Here is a 19,105-nt window from a genome sequence, read left to right as displayed (position 1 = left end):
TCCAGTTTGAGTGATATGCAGGGGATAAAATGTGTCAAGGATATTCTAAAGAAATGTTTTCCAACCTGTGAGTCAGATCACACACGATAGGTCATGAGATGACTCTATGGAATAAAAAAAAAAAAAAAAATCATTTTTGCTTTTTTCTGTATAGTTTACTTTTCCAGGCCTGTAAACCGGATTCAAATAAACAGTCAGTGAGGGGACAGTCAGTCTTTGAATGAAATTATGAGATGATGAAAGAGTACATAATAATAATAATAATAATAATAATAATAATATGACAATAACAATAATAATAATAATAATAATAATAATAATAATAAATACTAACCAAAAAAATTGCAGGCATGTTAAAAAAAAAAAATCTGTAGATGAAATTCAGAAGCGTTTCTCTTTAAAGGGGAGGACTTTCTGTGATCTCATGGTCAGAGTCCAACTGGAGAAATTCACAGATATTCTGGTTGATGAAGGTAAGTGATAAATCTCCCTCTTGTTCTTGAAATGCTTTTGCAGTTATTCTTTTCAACACTTATAGAAGCATGTAGAAATGTGCATTAATCAGTGTCATGCATGTGCAAATGACACCAGTCATCCACTAATTTATGCACTGAATCATCCAGTTATTAATAAAGACAATGCTTTTATATCACAATTTAAATTTAGTGATGCTTTCAGTAAAATAAGCTGCATATCTTTGAAAATATGTGTGTATATTATACATTATATTATAGCAGATTTGTCTTTTTTATGCATCGAGCCGTTAATAGTTAACATATTTGGCTTGAAAACAAACAAAGCGGATTTAGTTGACCTCTTACTTGCCATTGAACCCAAAATGACAACTGTATGAACTGAATATGATTCTTATCAGCTACCAGCTTTTCTTACCCATATTCCAAATGAAAGTAATATGTGGGAAATATATTTTTTAAATTTAATTGCATTAAAAAGTTTCCAACAGAATGTGATCTTTTTCAGTAATGGACTCTCAGTATCACCAGTTTGAGTCATCTGATATCAGCTCTACTATCGGCTCGGTCTCAGACCCCAGAATGACTCCACAGACAGGTAAAACATGCCGCTTATATTTGGATTTAAAAGATTCAGGTGTCACTTTAAACTGTGAAAAGTCGTATGTTGATGTTCATACTGCAGGTATGAGGAGGATCGTGGTTTACGTCCTGTATGGAGTCCTGGTGCTGCTGCTCTTAGTCCTGCTGATGGTCACTGGGATCAGATGTATGAATTCATGTTTTAATTAAGTTTTCATTTTGCTAATTCAAATCGTTTTTGTTTTTTTTCATATTATATAACATTTTTTTCTATCTCAAAGTCACCCAGTTAAACAAGGACATCAGTGACGTCAAAATTCACCTTGGGAGAATCAGCCATACGCTGACATCATCATCCACCGCAGGTCAGCATGTATGGATTACTGATGGAGACATAATGTCCCCCTGAAGGGACACAGACACACGGAGACACAAAAATGACCACAAAGAGACACAAAGTGATCACAACCACACTCTGTGGTGCATATTGTCTCATAATCTGTCCATGTCTGGATGTAATGATGCAGCCGTACAGCTGATGTCCTCTTTTTGTTTTATGTTGTTTTTCCAAACTACAGGTGCTGCACCTGTGGTGGACGTCCCCGTAGAGAAAATTACCGCTGTTAGAGGTAGACGTTGAACACCTTAAAATAAATAAGATAAGAATTCAGTGTTTTTGGTTTTTTCCTAAATGGTTCCTCTTGACTTTTTTTTTAAAACTGCCCTCCCTCCAGGAACATGCAGGGAAGGATGGGTCTCCTACGAGAGGAGTTGTTACCTGGTGTCCAAAGCTGTCCTCACCTGGCACCAAGCCGAGCAGCAGTGCATCACACACGGGGCTCACCTGCTGGTTTTCAATTCTGTGGCCGAACTGGTAAGGTTTACACCAGTTTGATTCCATGTATTTTAAGTAAGCGTAAGGCTCCAGTGGATGCAGTGCAGACATACAGAACTAAAAGACTTAAAGGAATAGTTCAGATTATTTGAAGTGGGACTGTAAGAGATACTTAACCACAAAGTACATACAATTTTTACTTAAGTAGAAGTACAGATACTTGTGTAAAAATGACTGTGGTGAAAGTAGAAGAATTGATTCAACTTCAAGTAAAAGTGAACGTCTTGTTACATCTTTTTTGTCACGTTACGTCTTTTTTTCCATCTTGTTATGTCTTTTCGTAATGTCTTTAACATCCTGTAAACGTTGAGGTGGAAAGTGACTCAGTACAAATACCTTGTTACTGTAGTTAAGATAATATTCAGGTGTCTGTACTTAAAAGATGATGAAAATTGTGTAACAAGATGTAACACAACAACAAAAACATACGTAAAAGACATGATAAGACAAAAAAATAAGATAAAAATAAGGTAAAAGACAAAATGAGACAAAAAATACATATAAGACGTAACAAAATGAAACACGGGGACTCAAGCTTGGAAAAAAGGTGAGGTTCAGTTAGCTTTGCACAGACACAGCCAGTAAAAATATACTTGAAAGGGGTATTTTTTACTTTCATATATATATTTAGATACTTTTACTTTTATTTAAAAGTCAAAAAACAATATAAAAGACGTAGCAAGACAAAAATGACATACAAGATGTGACGAAATAAAAACAACTGTAACATGCTGCTTTTTTATTTCTAGGACTTCATTTCTAAAATAGTTGAAATCCAGTACAACTATTGGATTGGACTTGTTGAGCGAACACATGAGGGACACTGGAGCTGGGTGGATGGAACAAACTTCAATTCAATGCAAACGTAAGAGGAACATGAACCTATGAAAAAAAAAAATGTCTAAAAGCAAAAAGAGCTGGTTGTGGTTCTTTTGATACGTTGCACCACGTGTACCATTTGTGTTTGTGTTAAGGTTCTGGGATGAAGGTCAGCCTGACGACTGGGACTACAGAGAGAACGGAGAGGACTGTGGGCAGATTCACGGCTCTGAGACACGCAAACGCAAACTGTGGAACGACTCAGACTGCAGCCTGTCGTACCGCTACATCTGCGAGATGAGAGTGTGAGAGAGCAGACCTCACTGACATGACAGACCTGATATGATGATGGAAATGATGTTTTTTTTTAATATCCAGTCGTAATTATGAGAGCACATCATAAAAAGGGCCAAAAGTTTCTCATATATGGGCCTTTTATGTTTGTAAATTCTATAACATCTAAGGTACAAACTTCTAGTAATTGTACTGCTTATTTTCAGATAGTTTCAGAATATTTTCCCAAAACTTCTCACTATCAAACAGTTATAAATGTCATAATAAGAAGGCTCTTATCGACCTATAAAAGATATTGTTTACATCTACACTGTATAAATATTTTAAATTTTTTCACAGGTTAATTAATAAGCTATAATTTTAACTTTTTTTTCTAAGTGTAATCTTTAAGACTAATTGTATTTTTAATTACATTTTTCTTTAAAAGGCATTATAATGATGTAGGATTGATTAGTTTTAATATACACTGAACCAAACACTACAATAACATTGTTGTTGCATTTGTTCGTTGTATTTTCAACTTGCAAAAACACCAAAAAAAGATCTTTTTAAAACAAATTTCCAAAAATAATTTGAGCTGAAATTTAGGGGTGGGGTTTGAGACAGCCACCCCCCAGAGAGAGACAGATGATGATTTTATATATATTAAGCTTACTGATATATTAAATATTATTTTGGTTTCAATAGATAACAGAAAGATCTTAGTAAATATATAAGAATTTTACTCTTCAATGTTTTTTAAATTTTGTTTTTGGGACAGCACCAGTTCAACAGAATGGCTCATATAAACTGTGTGTGAGGATTTTGTTGGACAATAAAATGATAAATACAGCAACAACTTGTCCTCCTTTATTGATTTTAAATAAAGACACACACACTCTCTTTTCTCGCTGCGTCCCTCGTCTCATTTGCAGTGGCTGGCGGGGAGGTGAGCGTTTCCTTCATTATAACCTGCTTTGGCGAAACACATGGCCACCTTCCTGTCGCACTCACAGATGAACTTCTCACAGGGGTTGTTGTCGTCTGAATGGCAGAAGAGATCAGCAGCAGAGTGATGGAGAAGAGGACACACGAACCCTGTTTACACCGGTGTTAACATGCATCTGTGGTGATGAGGTCATCACAAGTGGACAGAGCTAAATTCAAGTGTGAATGACCAGCAGGACACGGCGTGATCTGATTGCTCAAACCATTTGCCTGGCATGTACTCGACCATGTACCTTTGTGCTTTGAGGCTTTTCTTTCTCAGCTCTCTGTGATGTTTGAGGTTCCCTGATGGACAGATGACTTTAGCTGATACTTAAAGTTACCATGAAATGCCCAGCGAAGTGCTTTTTGGTTACGTGTTTCCTGTAAAACAGGTCATTAGGGACGGACTTGTAGCGCCAACTGACGCACACAGAGCCGTCCACTTGTGACTGGGTCGCCCACGCTGCATGTTAATATGAGGTGTGAACAGGGCTTCTGTTTTTATCAATTATCCACATTATTATTTGTTAAGAATTGATTCACAGAAGTTGAAAATGTAAAATTTAATGTTGTGTAACAACTGAAAACTTGAACACTCACTCAGACAGGTGACTGTCCTGCGGGCCTTGTCACATCTGTAGCTGTATAATTCAGTGTAGGGGTTGTCCAGGATGGGCCAGCAGTCGTCATGCTGCATGGCGTCACGGTAACACTGGTCGTGGACCTGACAGCATCTACGCAGAGCGTGAAGAACATTACAGCAGCTTCTATATGTCAAGATGAAGAAAAACACCTGCTGCTGCTGAGGTTCAGTTTCATCATAGCTTCAGTTTACGAGAGAGTTTTAAAAGAGAGAATAAGATCCTTTTTGTTTAACCAAACTCTGTTGACAAAAACAGTCATTTTACCTTGTAGAACACAGGGGTTGTTGTTGTTGTTGTTGACTGTTTTTGTCAATGGAGTTTGGAGTTTCTGGTTGAACAAAAAGGGTCCTACTCTTTAACATGTGGGCATCCTCTCCATAATGTTGTCAGACAAATTCAATTTGCTATCATAGAAATAGGAAAACTAGCAAATATTCTCATTTAAGAAAGTGGAACCAGTGAAGTTCTGGTCACAGATTTTTGGTGGCTGACTTACTGATTAATTGAGTCCTTTTTTTTTTTTTTTTTTTTTAGCTCTTTCAGTCAATCCAAATCAAGAAAGAAAAAAATGCAGTGGTACCAGAACTGTTATTTGCTGAACAAATACTCTCTATGAAACTTTCACAAGTTTTGAACAGCTCAAATAAAACTCCATTGTCTCTGAGTGGCTGCAGGGAGTCTCAGAGAGTTAAATATTTCACAACCTTTGCACATAAAACTGACTCAACTATTGTGATTTGGGTGAATTGATCTTTGGGTTTTGGGACTTGCAGATCATGTAATAGTGTGTTACCTGTCCAGCTCATCGACAGGTGTGCCGGAGCCTCCCAGCCCACAGTAGCAGCCGTAGTCAGCGTAGTCCAGCACGGGCCAGCTGTCAGGGACGGTGCAGAGGATCATGGACCTGAACTGCCACACAGCTCGATAACCCAACGCTGTGAGACACAATGGAACCAGCTCGCAGCTCAAAACAGCACAGGAAATCAAAACCAGGCATGAAAAAAACTCTGTCACCTGGTTTAAACTAGTGATGATAACAGTTAATCAATAACCACTTAATCGGTCATTAAGAATTTTATCAATAATTGAAGTTAATCAATCTACTGTCAAATAAACATCCGAAAGATGTAGCTCTTTATATACAGTATTTTATAGGCTACACTCTTAGACAGAAAAGTTCCAAAAGGGTTCTTCCTGAAGGGCTGTGGTTCGCTTGTTTGCTTCTGAAGAACCCTTTGGTTCTTTTTAAGACCAAGGTTTCCATCCAGAACCCTTTTCATCCAAAGAACCTTTTTTTAGAGGAAGGCGTTCTTCCAGGATTGTTGACTGAGGAGGAAAAATTGCATGTGGTATTGTTTGGTATATGGAACATTTTGAAGAATTTCTAAGTATGATTAATCGATTACCTGATCATTAATTTTACCAATGATCAACTAAAGAAAGAGCTTACAATTGGCAACCCTAGTTTAAATTATTTCAAATGAATATAATGAGAGCAGAGACTTGTGGGTACTCACAGGCTGGGAGGCTGATGAAGAGGATGAGGAGGCAGTGAGTCAGATGCATCTTCCAGGTGAAAGTGTGGAGCGTAAAGCTGAAGGCTTATATTGACCACTGACCTTGAGAGGGGGTCCCTTCTGGCCAATCACCAGGAGTCATCCAATCTGTCACTCTATACATTATGCAACATGAATGTATGTACACATGTAGAGCACATAAACATACACAAAACATGCATACTGCACATATATACACAGACTGATGCTTTTACATACACATTTGGGTTATTACTTGTGTTCTGTTATGTTATATATTGTTACCTTTAGTGTTAAAGGTACAGTTCAGAGTTTTTGAAGTGAGGTTGTGTGAGACAGAGTCAGTGTATTACCTACAGTAGATGGCGGTCGACACGCCCTCAGTTTGGAGAAGCAGCAGGAGTTCTGGTGTTGGAAGCACACTGCTAAAAATCAATATCAGTTTAAGTGTATGGTATGTTAAGAAACTGCCAACCAAACTCCATAGACAAAATTGTAGTATGTGTTGCTGCTGACCCTGTCCAAAGCAGTACATAACTTAGCTTCCTACACCGGTGCTCCTGCTGCTTCTCCAAACTCTACGGTAGGTAACACACCGACCACGGATAAGAACCTCATACAGCCACACTTCAAAAACTCTGAACTATCCCTTTAACATATAACACCCAGCTTGTGTAACGTGCAGTGGAAAGTCGTGGGAACTCGGGCGAGTGCAAGCTGTTTACACAGCTGTGTGTTGGAAAGTTATTTTAAATTCTATTTAAAGAAGGAAAATGCAAACCCAAATGAGCACAGAGTGAATGGAAAGAAAAGAACCAATAGATCTGGGAATTGATTTGGAAATTTAAAAGATCAAAAGAAACTATATAAATGTATAAACTACTGATTAACCTGTGAGGGTGGATGAGTCCAAAATGAGTTTGTCTCATCATGTTGTGGATGTCTCATCCTGCTGAATTTACCCGAAAACTTATTGACAAAAAGAAACAAGGATTTAACCTGAAGTTTCCATGTAGAACAGAAATCCAGGACACTTAATACACATTTTAATTGGCTTTTATCAGTTACACATGTTATTAAATTACAACTTTTGCTAGATTTAAAAAAAAAAAGAAAAGTCATAAAGAACTGTTTAGAAGCACTTCACATCACTAGTGTCTGTCAAGTGTTTGTTAATACTGCGTGTTTCTCAAGTCTATTTTCTGTAAAGTTTTTCCAAAGGTTTACATCCATAATCTTTTGTGGTAAAGTGTGTTCAGTAAGAAGAATTACATCGTATCCATCTGTTACTGCTTTCTGTCTTTGTAAGGCAGCGTAGGGCACTGATGGAGGTTATGAAATATATAAAATATGAAATAAAAGTGATGATAAAGTTTGAGCTTTCAGTCATCTGGTCTTACAAACTCTCACACTTGTAACTGACAGTGTTAAATACTCATTGTGGTTAATGGATGCTCTTAAGTAGAAATTCCACTGAAGGAACCCGTCACCTAAAGTTCCCACCCTCTTGTTTCCGTCTTATCTCTCCTGTCCTATAAGAACAGGCTGCACTGACATCCATGTTTCCCTGACTGCAGCCATGAATGTGACCGCTCCTCTGCTGCTGCTGCTGCTCACTGGTGAGAATAATGAAGTAACACTTATTGTGCATAATACTTCTGTATGTTTGTGAAATGATCTTTATTACTTTTTTAAATCCATCACTCCTGTGTACAGTATCATTGTTAGGAAGTTCCTTTCCTCCTGATTTCTTCCTCCTGTGTCTTTTTTATGTGTCTGCCTGTCCAGCCTGTGTGGTCAGTGCAGCACCCAAAGCCTTGTGGCAGTTTGGGAACCTGATCCAGTGTGCTCAGCCTGGTGTTAACCCTTTAAAGTACAACGACTACGGCTGCTGGTGCGGTTTCGGGGGGCGGGGAACCCCTCGGGATGACGTGGACATGTAAGAAAGAGACTTTTTTTTTCCAGTCACCATTTTAAAAAGAAACGTGGGGTTTTCTCAAACCTGCACCTTTTTCTCCCTTTTTATTCTCAGGTGCTGTAAAGTTCATGACAAATGCTACGAAGCCAGCAGAAAGGCTCCTGGATGCACTGCTATTGCTGACCTTCCTTATGTTCTTGTTTATGATTTCACCTGTTCAGGCCAGCAGGTGACCTGCTCAGGTAAGATTAAACAGTGATGCTTTGACACAGTACAGATTAATTTGGTCATGTCAGCTGCTCCCATTTCCAAAAACGCAAACAGGATTTCAAGAGACTGAGGTTGGTGTCCCGTGAGAAATCAGAAGTCACCGTTGACTTATTTGAAGTTTTGAAGTGTCATACCACAATACAACGTACTGCAACAAGACATACCGTAACACGACATACCGCAACATGACATACTGCAACACGACATACTGCAACACGACATACTGCAACACGACATACCGCAACATGACATACTGAAACACAACATACCGCAAAGCAACGTAGCACAAAGCAACATAACGCAACGCAACGCAACTTAATGCAATGTAACATAACGCAAGGCAACGTAACCCAAGATCAGATGTTTTCCTAAACCTAGTAGAGTAGTTTTGTTGCCTACGTCCAACCAAACTGCCCAGACAGAACCCACACAGGACTTTGCTACTCAGCCTTGCTTCCAAATTTCCCAGTGGCCACTTGCAGTATTGCAGGGAAACATTTCCTTTTTTCCCCAAAAAGCATTTTCCTCTCTATTAGAATTTTTTATTTATTTGTTTAACTTTCCTCGAGCTGAGAGAAGCCATTTAAAAACCTGTAATGTCATCACAGTGTAAGTCTATTGGCTTCGTAGGAACTCACAGTTGGGAAAAGCACTACTGTATATATTCAGTGGGTCACATACTGCAGAAGTAAACCCGGAAGCAAGAAAACTTATCTGATATTTGTGAAAGGTCAGCAACTCTGATCTTTACGTCTGTTTAATAGATCCAAGCTGACGAACAAGATGAACAAATAAAAGATGCTAAATATACTTAACATTCTGATATGTCTGCTGATTTTGGTGCACAACTCGTGTTGGACTCGTGTTGAGGCTGCAGGCGAGCAGCGGTGGTGGGCTGCGTGCAGATACAGAGCTTCTCACTCAGGGAGAAGATGTTTTTTTTTATTGATTACAGCAGAGTATTTTAAAACATCAGAGGTTTAGTTATTTAGTTATGATTACATTTGCTAATCATTATATCAGACAGTGGTATGTGGTTGCCTGTCATAGCAGAACAATTTCTTCAGATTTTATTACAATTTTTTTTTTTTTTTTTTTAGAATTGGGACAAAACTGTACTTTGAGGGGGTTTTGATTTTTTTCTCTTAAATTATGCTGGAAAACATCAAACTCTTGGCCATTAAAGCTCATAACAGGCTGCACTCCAAGTGATTAAATGTTTTATTAAATGTGGACATCAGCGACATCAGATGGAAAATCTGACTGAGTTGACGTTTTACAGAGTCGACAAAATGTTCCATGTTTTCATTTCACAGCAGAGTCGGAGTGAGCAGCCATTTTATTTCTTAAAGTTGCTCAGAGTTCTCTTAATGATAATCAAAATACACATTTTTAAACCATAATTCTTATTTAGATTTGATGCAGAAGGGCTACAGAGTCGACATGTTATGGTTGAGACACATCTGATAGAAATATTATTTAACTAATTTGTCTGAAAATAGTAAGTTTACCAGTGCTTGAGCAGTGTTCCCACCTTTTTTAAACCAGGAAGTGAGACAGGGGTCCTTAGGGTATAGCTGACCCTTTTTATGCCTGATTAAATCACGATTTTGTAACAATCTGAAAGCACTGACAGAAATTTGGAACACAACTCTAAAGGGGGAACATTTTAAGATTTTAAATCAAAGTTGATTATAATAGCACATATTTTATATATACATAAATTTCATATATTTATTTTATTTTTCTAATTTATTATTATTGATTTGTCTCAGTTCTTTAGAATGGGAGTAGTGTTCTGTGCCCTGTGTGTATTTAAACAGTAGATGTACCTACAGAACAGACAAATGTTCTCATAGAACAGTGGAGCATTCTGCATTTAACGTCTGTAACTTCACCGTCTGCCTCATGTTTAGTTATTACTGAGCAGCTATCATTCATTTTCCCGACTCGTCTCTGTCTCTGCAGCCACCAACAATAAGTGCCAGGCTGCTGTGTGTGAGTGTGATCGTGTGGCGGCTCACTGCTTCGCTCAGACCACGTACAACCCCGACAACAAGAACCTGGATCCCAAAGTCCACTGTGTCAACTGAGTTATACAACCAGCAGAAAACACACCAGAGAATGATGATTTCTAACATGTTTTCTTGTCAAAATGTTTAATTTCTGTTTAATTTTGAAACACAAACAGATTAAAAGAAGTTTGATTTTGTCAAAAAAAAAAAGGAATCATTGGAATAAAACAGGAAAGTGAGACTCTCATTGTGAGGCTTCCACCTCTCTGTGTCCTCGTGTCTGTTTGCTCACGTCTGCAGAGCTTCAGAGGTTACAGCTGTGCTTATCTCACCAGTACATTTTGATATGTTCCCAGTCACAGATCACTTCACTATTTAAAGCTGTACTTCAGGCTTTGGCAAGTCAGCCAAGGTCAGAACTTAAAGGGATAGTTCAGATTATTTGAAGTGTGATCGAATGAGCTACTTATTCATAGTCGGTGCAGCTACAGCAGATGGCGGTCGACATGCCCCCTGTGGACAGGGACAGCAGCGACATATTTTAGACACCCAAAAAAGATCTTTAAATGAAGGCTATATTTAGAATAGAACTGATTTACCTTGGTGTCACAATTTTTCTGATGAGAAACTGCTCTTTTATAAGCCAAATAGTACTCTCTCCAAGCCAGCCAAAGTCCATTGACAAAATCAGCAATTTTACCTCACAGAACATAGGAGGTGTTCGTCTACCGCTGCCTCGACTGGTTAGTTTGTGTTTTGTTATTGTGTGACTTCTGTGTTTTAAATAGTTAGTTCAGATTCACTGAAGTCAAACAATAACACAAACAAACTAACCAATCAAGGCAGCGGTAGACAAACACCTCCTGTGTTCTGTGAGGTAAAATTACTGATTTTTTCAATGGAGTTTGGTTGATTTGGAGAGAGTGATAAATGGTTTCCCATCAATACTACTGAGTATTTTTACTTAATTATTGTATATAATTTATAAATACACATTCATGCACATCACCTAACATTATAAAGACTGACTTTTTTTGTTCAACCCAAGTCAACCTCCATCTGCTGTAGGTAACACACTGACCATGGATTAGTTCAAAAAGCCTTAACTATCCCTTTAAAGAGAACCTGAAAATCATGTGTTGAGTCTTTGTCCAGGCAGATTTCCACTTATGCATCAAAAAATTATTGACAAAACCAGATCAAGTGAGGTTCGAATGAAAATCTCCAAAATATCCACTCATTGTTCTTCTGTTTCTTAGAGTTTTTGATTGATATTAAATTATCATTTAAAGTTCAGGCTGTAGTTACGGGTGGATCACAAACTAACAAACGTGCAGAAAGTTTAACTTGAACTAAATCACGATCAACATAATTAAGAGAAAAACGAGAGAAAAAACAGGATAGGAAAAATACTCTAAAATGATATCAGGAAAATATTTAGCTCCAGTTTTAACAAAACAATCCAAGTAGCAGCCGAGTACAACAACAGACAAATGATTAGTATTTCAAAATAAGAGTCTGGATCATGGCTCTGGATTATATTGGCTTGTAGAGGAGAGTGGTCACATACTTCTTTTTGTATCGGTGTGTTGCGCTCAGAACCATCACTCCATCCTGAAAGAAAGTATGATGAATATTTAGATAGAAATCAGATTTATAGCTGAAGTTTACACTGTTGGTATTAATACTTTTCAAAATTTTCTTTGATAGGACTATTTGCTCTCTTTCATTGATCGATCATTGGTAAAATTAACGATCAATGACCGATTTCAGAGTGATGTGTTACCTTGATGGAGAGGGCGTACAGGTGATTGAGCATCACATGGTTCGGCTCTGGAAGCAGCGTCGGGTCACACTGATGAAGATTCAGAGAGAGGACGACTTTTATTAAATTTCCTGCTGCTGTAACAGTTTTACAGAGACGTGTTGCCGGCTAACGTCCAGCGTGTACTCACAGAGATTCCTGTGTCCTTGTTGAGCAGCACCTGCAGCAGGTGAGGAGGTAAGAACGGAGGCTGCTTGATCTTGTCTTCTGATCTGATCACATACGCATCCTGCTGGTACGGACCAGGAGGAGAACTGGACAAGTCTGGGAAAGAATAATCGCATCACACTATTTTAGTAAAGTGTTCCATCAAAATGAATCAGCTAAAAGAATTCCTGCACCTGATTAACCCTCATTAACACACTTTTGTCCCTTTTTTTTAGAGGGGGACAGGAGCCTTTATGGGGGACATAGCAAGTCAACAGTACATGTCACATTGAAGTAGTATATATCATCTGAAAGCTGAAGATTAATTTGAGATCATTTCAAGACCCAAGTCTGTAATATTGCATTTTTTTGAAGGTTTAGAGTGTATTAGGGCTTCGAAGATTATGATGGCAGTATATGATGTCCGTCCCATGATGCTCTGTCATGTCTCATAAGTTGTTGCAGCAGTTTTTGGGTTGACAACATTTATTAAACAGATTTTGGTGCAACACTGAAACAATTCTGACCACTGGAGAATTAATATTAATGGTCAGAATTGAAAAAATTCTTCCTGTAATTTGGGATCAAAAACTTTTGCCATTTGAATATTTATGTAAGAACTGGACCGGGAGCACTTCTGTTCTGGTACCCCCTTATTTTCAAAATATGTATAAAATCCATCCATCCTCTGAATGCTGCAGGTCTCTAGTTAGTGGTTGTGAAGTTTCATGAAACTGTGATTATCGTAGAGGTTACTATAGGTCATTTTACATAGAGCGATCAAGTTTCAAAAGATTGCTGCTATGGAGACAACATCATACTATCATACTAAACTGGGCTTATCGAATCTCGAGTCTCAACATTTCAGTTAGATCTGATTTATAACATTCAACACTGTTTAACAAAATGGGTTCATCTGGTCTAGTTTCATATTTTCCCTCTAGCTTCATAACAGAGCCTGCTATAGGCTCTGAAGGAGAGTAATGTCGGCTGAGGACGGGAGCATCCTGGCAGAGTTGAAGAGATTAATTCAAGTGTTGTCGCACACAAGTCATTCTGACATTCAAACAGCTTAAAAGACTTTTAAAAAATGATATCCTGCCAGACTGGATGTAGTTATTAATGATTGAGTACAGGTGCAGGTACCTGACAGGTCTGCAGAATCCTGTGAGTCGAGCCTGAGGGCATCAAATACTTCAAAGTCAGTTCTCTTCACCTGGATGACGTTATTCACCGTACCTGTCTTAGACGTCATCACGGCCTGAGAGAGAGAACGAACACACACATATCATACAGACACTTTTTAAATGACTTTACTGCAGGATTTTTACACGATATAGTTATCATATTTATCACGTGATTCATTTATTCTGACACATTTATACATTTTTACTGTAGACAGAACAAAAGAAATTAAAGGAAGACAGAAAATAGAAAATAGAAAAGACAAGAAATGAAAGAGGAGTCTTGCTGTACTCCTCTCCATGTATGTCCTCGACCAGTTTACTCCAGTTTACTTCTTTGACTGTTAGTTTCAGGTGTAAACAGAAAGATGGCAACATCCAGTCGATTCAGAGTGATCTGGTTTAATCCAGCTCTGCCTGTTATTTCATTCCCTCTCAACTTCTTCCAGTACTACAGATTATAGTTACATACCATAATATTATACCAACTACAACTCTGCCCTGCAAAGGATAAAGGCAGTAACATAATTTGTCAAAAATTAGCTATAATATTTTTTTGTGACATTAAAGACATACTTTGTCATGTGGACAAATATTTTCTCTCAAATGTGTTTTATTTTGGAGAAAACAGAAGGTCGAAATGACAGAAACTGCAAAAATCCGCAGAGAAACCGCAGCAAACCAGCGTAACATGAGTTCCTGTATTCTAACATGTAAAATATCTGCAAGAAAATGAAGAAATGTGTGAACTATGTGCATTAAACTACTATATATATGAGTCAAAGCTCTCAGACTCATTAAAAAATAAATCAATCAGTGTCATATTTTATCAGAAAAGGTTTGATGGTATTTAATAGTTTTGTCTGTTGCAGCATATTGCCTTTCATATTTAAAATTCTAATTTTATTTCATTATAATATAAACATTGGCATCATAAAATGCCCAGAAACATCCCAAAACCATTGAAATAATTTGATTTTAAAAGATTTTAAAACATCACAAGTGTACCGTAATATAATAATAAATGTAGTAAATAAATAATGATAATAACAGTAATGTAAAGAATAATCATGATCACACTTTAGGATTTGATCATATTTGTCATTATTTTGCTTTTTAAAACTAAAGTGATCAGATAAAATGGAAGTTTCTGCCTTTTGCTTTGGTATGACCCAATATTTTTTGGTAAACTCTGCAAGGTCAGGATTAATACGTAGAAACAATAACCTGATATAAAGCTATAAAACTGACACATATTCACTGATCTGCTCATTTGGCTCGACAACAAGAAAACTTTTAAGTCATTTTTCTCAGTTCTGCACTGAAGCCTTTTTCCTTTGCAGAGCAGAATATTCACTGGCTGTAGCAGCGTCTTTAAATGAAAAATGTTTGTGTTTTTCTCTTGAACTGTAGTAGGAGTAAACTGCAGATATATTTTAAAAAGGAAGATAATCTCTGCAGAATCCACTCACCCCTGTAGGATCCAGGATCCACTGTCCGTCCACACAGAACTTGTACTGATGTTCTCCCTCCGGCAGGTCCACGATGGCCACAAAGTTCTTCTGACTGCGTTTAAAGAGACAAACATGAGTGACGTCGACACAGATCATCGAACGTGTCTGAACGTGTTTGACATCCTGAAGGAGACGCGGTACCTCCTGTTGAGGGGGATCTTGGTGGCCCAGTTGTTGAAAGATCCCGACACAAACACCTCTTTGGCGGCTCCAGACCACCTGAACACGGTCGGCCTGGCCTGCTGAGTCGGACTCTTGCTGTCGCTCTCCAGGTCCTGCTGCCAGGCCAGAAACTCCTGAATCTCCTGTGGAGCCTGCAGAGCACGGGGGGGATATCGCTGTACTGTTGTCATGGTAATGAGAGCAGTTTCACCCGACACAACACTCGCTGAGTGTCGGTCAGTCAGCTGAGAGGAGCAGGACGTGTATGTACAGGATGTTTACAGGATGCTGACCTGATCGTTGGACGCTTTCATATTTACTTCTTCCGTCTGGAGTTTAAGGTGAGTCGGATTAATCTAAATCTCTTACCTAAATATGTTAGTCAAGTAAATATGAGTGAGGGTCTATAGAGGAGCTAGGTTTTCCAGCACCTTACAGATGATGCATTTACTGTACATACTGTACATGTTAGTGCTGCAACTAATGATTATTTTCACTGTCGATCAGTCTGTCGATTATTTTCTGGATTATTTGATTATTTGTTTGTTCCATAAGATGTCATAAAATTGTGAAAAATGTCGTTCAGTGTCTGATCAACAAACCTTTTAAGATTTTTTTTTTTTACAGTGCAGTTGCCCACAGCATTACCAAAGACACAAACCAAACAAAAAAAATACTAACTACGTAGAAACTCTGCATGCTGTCGTGGCCATCAAAAGAAACCATTTAATTTTTCTCTTTAGATTAGAATTAAGTTCATTGTAAATTTGCTGTTTACTGTTTGCATTGTTTATTGTTAGTTTATGTTTTGGATACTTGGTGTACGGGTCAGGTCCGCCCCACCTTTGTCTGTTCAGGCGCAGGTGATCCAGGTGGATTTTGGGAACTGAAGCTGTGGCTTTAGATACAGTCTTTCAACCACTATTCTTGCTTGTTTGATTTTTCTTATGGAGTTCATTTAGAGCTGTTTTTTTGTTTGTTTGTTTGTTAATGTAAATGTAATTTAAGGACCTCAAAAAGGTTCCAAACATAGCTCTAAATTAACTCCATAAAGCAAAGATATGAAAATCCAACAATCCAAAACAAAAGTGCAAGAACAGTGGTGGTTTACAGGCGCTGGAAATCCTTGATGTAAATGTACTCACAGCATCCTGAGAGTACATTTACAACGAGTGTTGGCTTGAAAATGAAAAATAAAATGAAAAAAACTGTGATTGTTTTATATTGGCTCAGCCAGGTTATATTGTTTGATCCATAAAATGTCAAAAAAAAAAAAAAAAAAAGAATGAAAAATGTCGGTTAGTGTTTCCCAAAAGTCAAAGACGACGTCCCCAAATGTCTTATTTCAAGATTTTCAGTTTATTGTCAAGGAGGTATAAAGAGCCCAGAAAATATTCACATTAAAGCAGCTGAAATCAGAGAATTATGACCTTTTATAAAATAAAAAATGACTCAAAATGATTCATCAAATAATTAATTGTTGCAGCTCTAATAGGATGCCAAGTCTATCTACAGACGGGGGACTCATTTTTTCTTCTGGATCTATTTTTCAACTATTTCCTGTAACGTTATCATGTTGATTATTTTCTTGGATAAATCAATGAGATATTTGGTTCATAAAATGTCAGACAACGATGAAAGATGTTAATCGGTGTCTCACAAAGTTCAGGACGACGTCCTCAGATGTCTTGTTCTGTCCACAACTCAAAGATATTAAGTCTAAATAAATCTATAAACTTAATTACAATTCATCAATCGTATATAATTCATAATTAATGTGCAACAACATTCAGAGGACTCGTATGGTCCTTATGGGTTTGGTTTCAGTCCTGATATAAATGTGTCGTCGTACCTTTGCGTCCTCTCTCTGGAACAGCTCTGTGTCCTCACTGCTGTCCATCAGGATGTTGGAACGAGCCTCTTTCCCTCCCTGCTGTCCATCTCTGTATGCCCTGTCCCCTTGTCCCCCGCTGGACCGGTCACTGCTGCTGTTCCCCATCACCGCTGCTGTGGCTTCACACACTGAAACACACAAGATTCAAGATGAAGGACATTCCTGCCGACTGTTTCCCTGCAAAGATAACTGAACCTTTTCTCTGCAGTCCACTCACTGTTTTCACTGTGTTGTTTTTGTCTTGTTACATTTAGTCTTGTTTCATTGTTTTAGTCCTGTTACCCTGTTTTTGTCTTGTTACATCACTTTCATCTTGTTACGTCTTTTACGCTGTTTTAGTCCTGTTTTATTGTTTTAGTTTTGTTTACATCTTTTTCATCTTGTGACATCATTTTTGTTTTGTTCAGTGTTTTTCTTCCTGTCACACTGCTTTCATCTGGTTTCATTAGTTTAGTCTCGTTACCTCTATTTTGTCTTGTTACATCTTTTACATTGTTTCTGTTGTCTTAATCTTGTTGGGTCTGTCGGGGATTATCTGCACCTGTGAGGACACCAACAAATGGTCTTTTCTGTTCTTGTCTGATCCATTTATCAGTCTTGATGTTGAGAAGGTGACATGCAACAATGCCAAATAAAAATAATCAATAATTCCCCTCAAATGCACTAAAAGTAAAGTAACCATCCTATTTTGAAGACAGACATTTGTGTTCTAATGTTGGAAGTAAAAGTATAAAGTTGTCAGAAAAAGAAACACTCAGGTAAAGTACAGACGCCTGACTAATCCACAGGAATGAAGTATTTTATCTTATTATCTTAAGTTAAATTCACAAACACCAACATGCATATGTCCTGAGACCAGCAGGAGCCCTTCAGTGGCCCCTGGACTGACCACCAGGGGTCCTTAAGTCAAGTGACTCCTTACAAAATGACTTAAGCAGAATGTTTTGTTGGTGCAACAGGAACAAAATGGTGATTGTCGTTCACAGGTTTCACTTTGAGCGCCACAGAAAAACTGTACGAGAATCACAACCTCACCTGAATCTGAGCTGAGCTTCTGTTGGACTCGGTCTTTCTGCTCTGGCGAACATCTGTTTGTAGTTTCAGGTTTTCAGATCGTCTCGTGTGATTTTTCTCGTTGTAGTTTCCGTGTTTTGCAGAAGTTTTCCTCCTCAGTCTCAGACTGAACAGACGATCAGAGGCGGAGCAGCAGCAGGACTTCACACAGGAGCAACATCCAGCTTTCTGCTCTGCCTCTTACCTCACTTTCTTCTGTTAATCTCCTCTGTGCAGAGGTGTTCAGTGTGTTTTCGCCATTTAGTAGCAACTACAGTGTGTGTGTGTGTGTGTGTGGTGAAGAAAACACACCTCTTCCGCCTCCTGTCTGTCCTCGAGCTCAGGGAGAGTTAAAGTTTAACCCGCTGCTCGCCAAACTACAGTGAAGTGAATTATAAAACCAAATACTAGAGTTTTAATCACAAAATAAGAACAAGAACAGTAAACCTCGGCACATTTCCAGAATGGCGACAAATAATTAAAATAGGGGAGACAGGGGACGGTTGCAACCACTTTTGCATTTCCCTGGGTTACCCGGAGACTATTTGGACCAGTGAGAGTTCATGAAAAATAAATGTTTTTAGGTTTTAATTTTTTTTTTTGAAATGACCATGAAGCGTTTATGATTATTTTTTAAAAAGTAATCCAAACTAATAAAATGAAGCTGAAAGATTTAAATTATGTGTTATTTTTCATTTATCTCATGTTATGTTATGTTGTTTTTGTCTTGTTCATTGATTTCATCTTGTTATGTTTGTCTCGTCTGTTCTTTCACGTTGTTTTCGTCTTGTCGTTTTTGTCTTAAATCTTTCATGTTGTTTTTGTTTTACACCATTTTGGTGGCAAATCTTTTATGGCATCATTGATATGATTAGTCTCGTGTGTTGATCAGAGTTGTGATTAAAGGTTTAG

At 38.0% G+C, this 19,105-nt stretch overlaps 4 protein-coding genes across 4 annotated transcripts; 2 read left to right on the top strand and 2 right to left on the bottom strand.

Annotated features, from left to right (window-relative positions):
- Positions 1-401: 401 nt before the first annotated feature.
- LOC146319809 (C-type lectin domain family 4 member E-like) lies at positions 402-3,901 on the top strand. The gene is made up of 8 exons (XM_084727855.1): positions 402-473; positions 982-1,071; positions 1,159-1,242; positions 1,337-1,420; positions 1,634-1,684; positions 1,790-1,929; positions 2,700-2,815; positions 2,925-3,901. Exons 1-8 carry the CDS (start codon positions 425-427, stop codon positions 3,076-3,078), a joined length of 768 nt encoding a protein of 255 aa, XP_084583981.1. The 5' UTR covers positions 402-424; the 3' UTR covers positions 3,079-3,901.
- A 38-nt stretch (positions 3,902-3,939) lies between these two features.
- On the bottom strand, positions 3,940-7,067 carry LOC146319808 (phospholipase A2, minor isoenzyme-like). Its single transcript, XM_084727858.1, has 4 exons — positions 6,194-7,067; positions 5,470-5,611; positions 4,633-4,766; positions 3,940-4,086 (listed from the first exon to the last, which is right to left on the bottom strand). Exons 1-4 carry the CDS (start codon positions 6,240-6,242, stop codon positions 3,968-3,970), a joined length of 444 nt encoding a protein of 147 aa, XP_084583984.1. The 5' UTR covers positions 6,243-7,067; the 3' UTR covers positions 3,940-3,967.
- A 261-nt stretch (positions 7,068-7,328) lies between these two features.
- Positions 7,329-10,624, top strand: LOC146319807 (phospholipase A2-like). Its single transcript, XM_084727857.1, has 4 exons — positions 7,329-7,830; positions 8,000-8,150; positions 8,244-8,371; positions 10,368-10,624. Exons 1-4 carry the CDS (start codon positions 7,791-7,793, stop codon positions 10,490-10,492), a joined length of 444 nt encoding a protein of 147 aa, XP_084583983.1. The 5' UTR covers positions 7,329-7,790; the 3' UTR covers positions 10,493-10,624.
- On the bottom strand, positions 10,554-17,245 carry prkab1b (protein kinase, AMP-activated, beta 1 non-catalytic subunit, b). The gene is made up of 7 exons (XM_084727854.1): positions 17,099-17,245; positions 15,226-15,398; positions 15,043-15,136; positions 13,533-13,647; positions 12,370-12,503; positions 12,201-12,269; positions 10,554-12,028 (listed from the first exon to the last, which is right to left on the bottom strand). The coding sequence occupies exons 1-7, from the start codon at positions 17,243-17,245 to the stop codon at positions 11,951-11,953; spliced, it is 810 nt and encodes a 269-aa protein (XP_084583980.1). The 3' UTR covers positions 10,554-11,950.
- Positions 17,246-19,105: the final 1,860 nt, after the last annotated feature.

Source organism: Lutjanus erythropterus, chromosome 10 (genome assembly GCF_056507025.1).
Source record: "Lutjanus erythropterus isolate fLutEry1 chromosome 10, fLutEry1.hap2, whole genome shotgun sequence".
In the NCBI taxonomy this organism is placed as follows: domain Eukaryota; kingdom Metazoa; phylum Chordata; class Actinopteri; order Lutjaniformes; family Lutjanidae; genus Lutjanus; species Lutjanus erythropterus.
The sequence above is the reverse complement of the archived record's forward strand: the minus strand, read 5'-3'. Positions and strand labels throughout refer to the sequence as shown.